The 11,885-nt window shown below is 36.2% G+C and overlaps 1 protein-coding gene across 1 annotated transcript in view; it reads left to right on the top strand.

Annotated features, from left to right (window-relative positions):
• Window positions 1-1,867: 1,867 nt before the first annotated feature.
• LOC126816631 (zwei Ig domain protein zig-2) overlaps window positions 1,868-11,885 on the top strand; it is a 30,397-nt gene continuing 20,379 nt past the window's right edge. Inside the window, exons 1-2 of the mRNA XM_050543332.2 lie at window positions 1,868-2,072; window positions 2,370-2,471. Of these exons, the coding sequence (XP_050399289.1) occupies window positions 2,400-2,471 (72 nt within the window). The 5' untranslated portion in view covers window positions 1,868-2,072; window positions 2,370-2,399. The remainder of the gene's footprint in view (window positions 2,073-2,369; window positions 2,472-11,885) is intronic.

Genomic DNA, 11,885 nt, shown 5'->3' with positions numbered 1-11,885 from the left:
GTATGAGAAATACACACACATTGATGACGTCACAAGCAAAGTCTACACGGATACGTGATACAAACCAGGAATTTATGCTTGCCAAAAGTCTCTGTTAATACGCTATTGTTCGTCCTTGGCGGTGATTAATAAAACCCGAAATAGCTATAATATGGCTATTCTCAATAAACCAATTTAGAGTTGTGCGATAGCTCAATGATAAAGACCAATTCAGACCAATTTAAGTTTTATTGTGAATTAAACCACTTTTTAAATACTGAAGAAATTGACATAAACTGTCATCTAAAGAGTCCACGAATAATACGAATTAGAATTCAGTATTGGTTTAGAAGTGAATGATCCGCAAAGGACAAGAGAAAAACATATGTACTCTTGTAGACTGGAATAAACAGACGGGCACAACTACCATTCAATTTGGACTGTCAGGTATTTCACCGATCTTAACTAATTAAATATTACATTAACACATTTTAAAAAGTGAATGTAAATCAGTTTATGTATACATTCAGATCAGATTAATATATGATTTTCGACCCATGCCCGTCTATTTTAAAGATGCCTACCCACGTACACACTGTATGATTTTGATGATGATATATAGACTAAAACAAATTCAAACTAATTCAGCTATCAAACGTTTTCTTCAACCCCCCCCCCAATACATTTTAATCGCAAGAAAACTACCCCGTGCGACAAGAATCTAGTTTAAATCGTCTTGTTTGTCACATGACTTGATAATCCATTTTTAGCTTGTATTTGTCGTTGGTCCTGTCTATTTTCCATAAGTATCGAAGCATAAGTAAATTCCTTGATTATCTTCTGTTAAATTCTTTTTCCACCGGTTAATTACATAATCTACTGGACGTTGAAGTCTCACAACTGTTAGCCATAAGAAAGGCGCATTGTGTCACTCTAGTGGACATGCTGTCGGTTAGTGACACCCTAACATTTTATTCCTGTGGGCGCCTCATGGTTGTTTTCAGAGAATCCAGAAACTTTTCTAATAAGATCGAGTGTCTCTTTCCATACATGCTAAATATAGAAAGTGGAAATAACTACCCTATGAATATTTTAGTTAGAAAGTAGCCGTAAAGTTCCAAAGGACAGTTCTTGGAATCGAATCCTGGTATGTAGCGCCAATGTGTTAATGTATTGTTGAAATTAAAAATTAAACTGAATTGGTTAACATTTTCTGCAGTGTGCTTTCAGTGAATTTTTTCCGGATAACAGCGTTTCCGCTTTGTCTATGTCGAATTCTAGCTGCCAGGGGGTCAGTAACGGGCTGTCCACGGACCTCGGCTTTTTTTTTTTATCACATCCGAACGACTAGACACTTTTCCTTGCTAATAAATTATGGCCAACAATACACCCGTCTGTCTTGTTTTAACCGGATTGGTGCAAAATAGTAGGACGTTAAACCACATTTCATTTAATTTCAGTTTCTATTAATAATAGATCTAAAACATGATACTACCAACGTCAATTTTAGCTTATGTGTAAATTGAGTCGTGTATGTTCCGGCATTCTAACATCATGTATAGACGAAAATTGAATTTTACCAATCACAGCCAGCAATTACGCACGGAATAATGTAAAGTCGTTAGGAATAAAACGTGTGCTCTATCACATAAATTCAACCGAAAGATAGAAAGAGAAGCCGTGGTTGTGATTGTTCGGTCGAGACAATTACTACTATTAGAATGATGTATTGGGTAGTTATCAACAGAATGCTGTTCATTCAGTGTTTGACGGGTGTGTGGTGGCATACTATTTTTACTATAACCCTGTCGTATTACTACACTACAAATAGTAAATCTATCAATCAATGAGCGAGACTCATGTAAGAGACATGTCGCCCAATTTTCACCTATAAGGCTAGTAAGACACATCCTTTCATTGGCCTAGACGTGAAGGTCGTAGGCGTGTCATATGTGACGTCAGATAGTGTGTATAAATTCGAAATTCATTGTTGTGGGATTGTATTGATACTGAAATAGGGAGAAGTGATAAACTGCCACGGAATATAATATAGATTGAGACAGCACTCCTGATATTGTTCACTATTGTGTCAGGTAGGCATATAATATATATATTTTAAATTAATGAACCTGGATTTAATTTCTGCAAAGGGATTGCACATACTTGGAAATAAATAATTGAATTTACGTTTTTATTCTTGCAACTCTGTAAAAATATTAAACTTGCAATCATAAATGGAGATATAAAAAGGTGAACAAAAAAAAACCTAAAAAAAAAACCCAAAAAACATTTATATATCATTTTTAAATTATTAAGAAATAAAGTAGCGATTTCAATCTATGATAAATTTGCATACATTTTAATAGATAATCTTTTTCTTTAAATTTCAGTTTTGGTTTTAGTTGCGTTTAGAATTAAAGATGTTGAGGAAGATATTAGCCGTTTTACTTGTTCTGTCTTACACAAGCTGCTTTACATCAGCCTTTTTAAGGGTAAGTCAATAGTGTTTAAATTTTAAAATAAATTATATATCGTTTCAAATTGATTACTTTTCTTTTGCCAACGATGTTTCATATTCAAAATTCTAAAAGGATTAACCAAGTGCTCTCAGAAAAATATTTCGAAAAGTACGTTACTTTGCTATTTATTCACGCTAGGTAAAAGGTTGTATTCTGTGCGTGCTTTATAGACGTGTGGCCAATTTGCGCAATGGGAATTGAGATTTATCAAATATTTATCTCTTTGATTTAATTATTCACTTGGTGTAAATAGAATTGATGCAATCGTAAAGAAAGCATGATGCAACTACATCAAGGACTATTTTAGGCTGAAAATCGTATGGACGGTACACTTTATAATTTATTCGATTTTGTAACTTAGGTTCTTTGTGGTTAGGATTAGGATTTCGTCAGATTTTATCATATTATCAAATATATTTTTGATAAGAAATATTTGCATATAAAATGAAAAGTGAGGGGGCGAGAATAAATCCTTGCTTGACTCTATATTAACTCAAATTGTTCTAGCTGTAATGCATGTGGCTGACTATTGGAACACGTGCTTATTATATCTCAACCACGTGAAAATTAACTCAACATGCGACAGTCATTTGAGAATTATGATCGAATTACCAAGGTATGTGGTATTTCGGGATAGTTTACAAATAATTAGATGTTTAATATCAAATATATGACAATTTTTAATCGACATTTATACCTATTCGTTTTTAAGTTAATTAAGTAGCCCAGGGCCACGATAATAGTGTATCATTAGAACTTGATCCCATAAATGGGAGTGAAATGATTTGTATTTCCTCTATTTCTGACAGATCAATTTGAGTTACATCCAGGGATTATACCGATATTATACAATGTCGCGCAAATCTGAAACGGATGGATACAATATCAGTTTTCAAAAAGAAATAAAAAAACCTTTTAATTGAATAGATTTGGAATATTCAGTCCCCACTTTTGTACGAGTTTTATTTTTGAACTTTGCGATAACTCGGTGAAGGCTTTGCGATATGTGCATGTATAACCACGTGGTCAATTTTGTGATGTCTCTTTACATCTTCAACAAGACGTAATGTCTATAAATAGAATATCGTTCACTGGCACAGAATGTTGCCAGGGGGGTAACATTGGGGATTGGTGCAATCTTGGGATTCCACACCGTCTCGTAGTAACACGTGTTTCTATATGACCTCACTGACCTTTCCCACGAACATGACGAAACGTGAGATTTTGCTTCTTGTACAGTTTGAATGGATTTGTTTTCATTATTCGTTTGCAGTAGCATACTCGTATTTCGGAAGTACGATGCTTATATTTGAATTTAATAAACGGGTATAAATAAGATATATACTTTTTAAATAGCACTGTTAAAATTTAAATCAAAACTACGCATCCAGGGTCTTTATTTTCATTTCGTATTAAAATGGCGACGATAATGCTGACTGTCCTAAATACGGTTTCACTGCACCGAGGTCATACACCGAGGTCAAAACGAGGTATATTCCAGATTGTTCTATGGGTTTAATGTAATCGTTAGATGTAAAAAATGACACATGCTGGTTATAGGTCGCATCGTGAAAACGTCCAAAACCTAATGGATACATAAAAATTAATATAAAATTAAAATGTGTTAACAGTAGGCCACGGTGTTTAAAGTGTTGCGTTTTTTTCAAAAGCCCAGTGGGTAATGACTTTATGAGTTTAAAAGGCATTAGATAAAGAAAGTGATGCAATCGAAAAATAAGTAGACCTTTTCAATTTTCATTAGTCAACTCAAAGTTACAATTCTCAATAGAAATATATATTTCTGAAATAATTTAATAATGCACCAGCTGTGCCTGGCTTCTAATTTATTAGATGTATATTTTTAAATAATTTACAAAAAAAAGGCATCACAATACGACCTGTGTCTGTCGTGTAATTTATTAAGGAAGATTTCTAAATGTTGCTCCATAAATAAAGAAGTTTATGAAATTCTATTCTCAGTGGGGTTCTGTGACATTTCTTTACATTTTATGTGATATAATCACTTCCGCGTTTGAGGGATATTAGAAACATTATATCGTAATATATTCAAATAACGTCAGACTCGTATAGAATGGAATGGGGTTTAGGTTTCCGTCGACGCTTTACGTAGGTCATTATGAGACCAGCATACCAAATGATTGTTTTATTTGTATGGTTATGTATGCAATGGGCCATCTATTCGTCGAACTGATGGGTTCTTTTACGTGCACGCCAAAGTGTACACACTACACAATGGACCTCATCCATTCGACAAAGCAAAATCTTTACTAATTAGCAACTCCACAGGCGGACCCACGAAGTGTGAAGCGGACATGAAATATCCCTCTGCCCACGCCGAGCCGAGAACACTTAGTAATAGTAGAGCGTCCAGTACCCTTCCAGTGCGACAGATTCACAGAAAATATATTACTTAAACATTAATTGACCATTTTTCTTTGATGTCATGTCACTAAACTCTATATTAGTCGTCAGTTGCATCACGTGATGACGTGTTTCAAATTTTGTAGCAAGTCTCATTTGAGAATGTATATTTCAGTTTCATATTTAGATCACTTAAAATTCATATTTAGTTAGAATATCAAAGTCCGTTCCACGCATCTATTGAACCTTACATAGAATAACTCATAAGCTGCTTCTTTGACGTTAAGGTTCATTAGAAACAAAAATCCCAACGCAGTGACCCCGCTGTAATAAATTAAATAAATTTAAAAATTGTTTAATTGATAAAGGTAAATGTATTCGACAAGATGAGCTAGCAATGATTATGAAACGTACACGTCGATTCGGCTATAATATGTGGATCAATTTGGATTTCGCGTTTTGAAGAAAAGCTTATATAATCATTAAACAGTTTTCCCCCTTTGTTCAAATTATCCCCTCCTCAAAACTCAATTTACTGAAATATTTCTTGATTAGTGTTCAATTCTGCTTAGCTGTAAGAAAATTTGATAGAAACTGAGATTTGTTACAGCCTGGTTATAGTTAATTTAGCCAGCTAGTCAACAGAAATTGAATAGTTTCCCGGAAACATTGAAGTAAGACAACTTTTTGTTCTCTCCTACTAACCCAGTGGGCAATTTGCCAAAACGAATCGTAGTCTACTTTATGTAGGCTATCTCTTTATCGCCAATAAACCACCTTAATATCAACATAGTTTTATTTCTTCAAGGGTGCCCACCGTTAAACTTTTAAGTTCAGTTTTGTACTGGTTTACAAACGCTCGCTCAGGCTCGAGTCTGTACGCTCTTCTGATAATACATTCCATTTATGTTTCTGAATATCAACATAGCAATGTTTGATTTCTTAAACATACATTATGTAAGAGCTAAATCTGCCTATTGCAGGTCTTTCATTAGGCCTGAAATGTTATCTAAATTATTAATTAGACATTAATTAACTTATCAAGACCATAATCAACTCTCGATGGCATTGCTAGCCTGTGGTGTTTATTGGATTACGTTCCGATTTGCTGTTAGACTTCCATTCATAATTGAATCAAAAAATGGATAATCGAGACAATGTTTTATCCTACCGACATTAGCAACGATGATCGAGGCTAGCCCCAATATTCAATCGCTAAAATCTCGGTTCATAGTGGATCAATTTGACTGAAATTTGCAGCAAATTGCCTTTACATTATCTAGTTTTTATACGCCCACATTGAAATGTGGTCGTATATTGTCGTCGCCCCGTCCGTCCGTCGGTCTGGCGTCCACAATTGCTTGTGGATGCTCTAGAGGGTAAAGTTAATATCCTATTGACTTTAAATTGATACACAGTGTTTAAGGTCTTGAGACGAAGAAGCCTATTGATTTTCAGCGATTTCCGATAATTACTGCCAGAGTTATGGTCCTTGATGACTTCAAAAAATCTTGTGGACGCTATAGAGGCCAAAGTTAACATCCGAATGATCTTAAATTTATACACAGTGTTTAAGGTCATGAGACGAAGAAGCCTATTGATTTTCAGCGATTTCCAATAATTACTGCCAGAGTTATGGACCTTGATCACTTCAAAAAATCTTGTGGACGCTCTAGAGGCCAAAGTTAATATCAGATTGACTTTAAATTTATACACAGTGTTTAAGGTCATGAGACGAAGAAGCCTATTGATTTTCAGCGATTTCAGATAATTACTGCCAGAGTTATGGCCCTTAATCACTTTGAAAAATCTTGTGGACGCTCTAGAGGTCAAAGTTAATATCCGATTGACTTTAAATTTATACACAGTGTTTACGGTCATGAGACGAAGAAGCCTTTTGATTTTCAGCGATTTACGATAATTACTCCTACAGTTATGGCCCTTGATCACTTTGAAAAATCGTGTGGCCGCTCAAGAGGCCAAAGTTAATATCCGATTGACTTTAAATTTATAATCAGATTTTAGTGTATTATAAATGTTTCATTACCGAAAATTAAAAATTTGTGACAACTCTTGTTGACTGCCCGGGCGATTTAGCTGCTGTGGGCGTATGTTTCGTTGCCTGGCAACCTATCTTTAACTATTATAATGAGAATTGCCAGCTCTTTAACTAATAATGTATCTTTAAATGGTGAACACCGTTAAACTTTCACTTCGAACATTTAGTGGTTTCAAGGGGTTAGCTCTTAGGTGTAGATTATTTTGATACCACAACCCGTTTACGTTTACTTTGACATATTTAGTTTGAATCGCGTATTCAAATCATGTGAAATGATTGACCAATCCATTTGTTTATATTGACATTGATGTCTGTTGCGATTTATACAAATATATAATTAGAAAGATATATAGTGGTCTTTGAGTTTGCCGTGCACTCGACACTGATCAGTTTAGTCAGGGGCTAACATAAAATTTGCTTCCGCGCTGGAGTCTTTAGAAAATGGAGGAAACCGACAGACGACCTTACTTCTTGTCATTTGCAAACAGGCGAACGAAACCACGATTTACATAAATAACAAACCTTACAGAAGTAACAAATCAAAAGAAATGAGGTTTAAGAGCCCACTTTCTGCACCAACCGGGATAATGAAGAGGGGGGCTAATGTAGATGGAAATGGATAACAGGTCTTACGTCATAGATCACAGTCTGAGGCGCATACTTGATTCAGTCAAATTACAGATATTGTATTATGTCGTTACATTTCTGCCACTACAAATGATAAATTATATCTCAAACCTTCTTAATATGTAGCGCAACCTTATGTTATCAATATATTTAACATCCTCAAAATGTCAACATAAACTGACACACCGATGATCATTTGAAAACAAGGGGAGATAATTTATAAAATAATTAGGTATGTGGGAGAAGAGAGAAAGAGAGAGAGATGGGGTTTAACCTCCACTCGACACAAACTAGGTCATTTGGGGATTAACATATAGTTCAATTTTATTTCCATAATTCGCTTGTGCGTAGGTGCCTTTAGCAGTGGGGGGAAACCGGAGGACCCGGAGAAAACCCACGAGGTTGGACAGGCGACCCTACTCCTTGTCACGCCCAACCGGGAATCGAAACCACACCAGTTGACTCAGTGACAGACTTGAGGATACAGCGCGCACGTGCTAACCATTCAGCCATCCACCACGCCCCCTCCCCCATAGGGATGTGGTAGATTTTGAAAGTGCCACATGGTAATTGTATTATTACGTGACCAATGGGTATAGGTGAATCTTGCCTGGACAGTGATGTTTCCGACAGCCTTTCTTCAAATTACGGCTTTCGAGTTTTCTCTAAACACCATTGTCCACACGTGTACATACTGGAATGTATGTAAAAGAACCACTGGTTGTTTAATTCGACGAACAGTGGGTAGAAATGTCGCTTTCCGCCCCCATCCCCAGCCCAAAACATTGAAGAGAATAAATAAGCATGTGTTACTGTTATAATTATGAATTGCGCCGATCATGGTCAATGGCTGACATTGATTATAAACATGCCACTATTTCTTCATTGTCGAATGTTGACATCCCTGGAATTGGAACTAGGAGAAAAGTATTGTGATATTTGAAACTGTGTCGCCCGACAGCATAATTCGTATTTGACAAGCAGTCTGATCTTCTGTCAAGATAGCATTTCTCCATAAGTTTAAAATGTTGGTCAATCGGGAAACGATTTACTTATCGGGATTTTATTGAAAATGTCGAACCATTATGATCGGCTTTGATTGTCGTTTGAACGGAAATGGTTATTGATTCTAGTATCCATTACTTCCTGGTGCAAAGGCAAGTATCATGAGGATGTTAGTAAAGCGTTTCGTTTTGTTGCTCAATAATCCAGATGACAATTAGACGTGACATTGTGGCAATCGCCATTTAGAACTGAAAATAAGGATCCGAGAATAATGAAAAATCAGTCGTGGCACTAGAGCTTCTCTTTTTTTACGTTGATTTACAAGTTCACGAAGCTGATAATTTGCTGCATCTAAATTGATTCTGCTAGTGGCAATTTTGGTCACGAGGTTACTTTCCTTCCAGTACTCTTCGCACTCTGAAATATAGGACCAAGCCAACGCTCTAGTTAGCTACAAGCAGTGATTGATATTGTGCACTGAGCAGGGTGTGTTGACTTTATTGAATACAAAACATTACTCAGTTTTTTGTTTTTCTATATCTATTAATATACGGCTGGTGTGTTTCGGAGAACAAAAATATTATTCAGATAACACTCCTCGGTAACAATTATCGAGATAGACCATACAACACATCCGAGACTTTCTGCCGACAAAAATTCATATAACCAGATTATTTGTATATTCCCCAGGGTAGCTCTATAGCCTCTTTTTAAAATATTTATATGATTTCGATGGTTAATTAAAGCAAATCGGTTCGCCCACGCTTTCTTTGACTTCTTTTGAGAATTGCGGTCGGGGTAACTAACATTCGAACCATCATTATAATTATTCGATGTAAATCCACATTCAACAACTAAAGTCCGGGTATTTCGGGCTTATTGCACTAGAGGGAGCTATTACTAGTTATTAATGACTTGATATAATGTGGTTTAAAGTCAATACACATAGAATAAAAATCATATGACGCTATTGGGTATAGAAACATAATTCACAACTTGAGATAATGATCTATACTTAGTAGTTACCTCCCCTGAGAAGACATTGCGTTAGACTGGTATGATTTTAGATATGTCCGCCCACATAAAACCATTCATTAAATCTGGGAATATGTGCCCATTGAACACAATTAATGAAATCATTTTCAGTAAATAACAATTTCATTACGAATTATTGACATACTTATTCAATCAGTGAGTTATTTTCAGAGTCTAATGGATTGATTGATTGATAGGACAGTTTGTGAAGGAAAGACTTTCTGATATTCTGATGAGATAATATGTTTTATTTTGACATCGGGTGTGGTTGCTATAATCTCAAAAGTTGTGATCTCTTGGATGAAGGCAGTCTTTGAAACTACTGTTTATTAGCATATTAAATATTAGCTTCTGAGTATCATCTGATCTCTTTGAAATCACTGTCTCGTGGCGACAAAGTCAAGGCCATGCTTACTAAGTATTGTTGATTTCCATTTGTACATTTCATTTCAACTCTTAAATGGTTTGCTTGTGATTCATAGCCTTACAGTTTATCTCAGCATTCTTAGAAGCAGCTGCTGTAATCTGAACTGCTATATTAATTAAGAATATTTCAGAATATTAAGAACACGTTTGGGGAATATATGCCATTATTCACAAGTTCGTTTACAATATCTGTATTCTAAAAGCGGATATAATAAGAAATGTTGTCGATATCCCCCCCCCCCCCGCTCTGCTGCATTTGGTGCAGGGTATCACTATCATTTATACGACAGGGTCTGTTTATTCATTCCGTGCCACCTGATATCAATTGTCACATAGCTTATACATGTATGATCAATTGTCACATAGCTTATACATGTATGATCGTTTTGTATGCCAACTGTATTAATTACTAGTTAAACTTTTTATACGTCCACGTATATTGTCGTCGCCCCTGTCCGTTCACATTTGAACATGAAATATAGGTGTATATTCCAAAGATCTCGTGGGGGGTTGGATGGCTGAATGGCTGAATGGTTAGCACGTGCGCGCTATATCATAAAGTCTGTCATTGAGTCAACTGGCGTAGTTTCGATTCCCCGGTTGTACGCGACAAGGAGTAGGGTCGCCTGTCCAACCTCGTGGGTTTTCTCCGGTTCGCCCGGTTTCCCCCCACTGCTAAAGACCCCTACGCGCAAGTGAATTATGGAAATATAATTGAACCATGTTAGTCCCGAAATGACCTAGTTTGTGTCGAGTGGACGTTAAACCCCATCTCTCTCTCTCTCTCTCTCTCTCTCTCTCTCTCTCTCTCTCTCCCCAAAGATCTCGGTTTCTTTCGATATTGTTATGTATTGGAACGAAACTTCATGGATTATCGCCCCTGATTGCACGACATATCTCACTCTCTCTCTCTCTCTCTCTCTCTCTCTCTCTCTCCAAAGATCTCGGTTTCTTTCGATATTGTTATGTATTGGAACGAAACTTCATGGATTATCGCCCCTGATTACACGACATATCACGTTTTTAGCTTGTGGACACTCTAAGGGTGAAAATTTTTATCCGATTATAATGAAACTTAAATTACTTAAAATGTATGTTTATAATCCAAAGATCTGGGCTTCGTTCCTTTCGATATTCGCACTTATCGGATTGTATTGAATTTCGTGAAAATCGGACCGAAACTGCCCGACAAAATGGCTGCTCCTTGTACGCCAATAATGTAAAAATATGTAATACCACGGTTGTGGACCCTGTAGAGGTTACAAATTTAAAATATGTCTATATCCCGAAGATCTGGTTTCCTTAAATTGATACTTGCGCGTATCAGACCGTAACGTCCTTGATTATGGCCCCTGACTGTACGAAAAATTGCCTTTTTATACGCTCACATTGAAATGTGGTCGTATATTGTCGTCACCCCCGTACGTCGGTCCGTCGTCCACAATTGTTTGTGGACGCTCTAGAGGTCAAAGTTAATATCCGATTGACTTTAAATTTATACACAGTATTTAAGGTCATGAGACGAAGAATCCTATTGATTTTCAGCGATTTCCGATAATTACTGCCAGAGTTATGGTCCTTGATCACCTCAAAAAATCTTGTGGACGCTCTAGAGGTCAAAGTTAATATCCAATTAACTTTAACTTTATACACAGTGTTTAAGGTCATGAGACGAAGAAGCCTATTGATTTTCAGCGATTTCCGATAATTACTGCCAGAGTTATGGCCCTTGATCACTTCATAAAATCTTGTGGACGCTCTAGAGGTCAAAGTTAATATCCAATTGACTTTAAACTTATACACAGTGTTTAAGGTCATGAGACGAAGAAGCCTATTGATTTTCAGCGATTTCC

This window comes from Patella vulgata, chromosome 3, assembly GCF_932274485.2.
Source record: "Patella vulgata chromosome 3, xgPatVulg1.2, whole genome shotgun sequence".
NCBI classification, from domain to species: domain Eukaryota; kingdom Metazoa; phylum Mollusca; class Gastropoda; family Patellidae; genus Patella; species Patella vulgata.
Note: the sequence above shows the minus strand (reverse complement) of the source record. Positions and strands in the feature narration are given on the sequence as shown.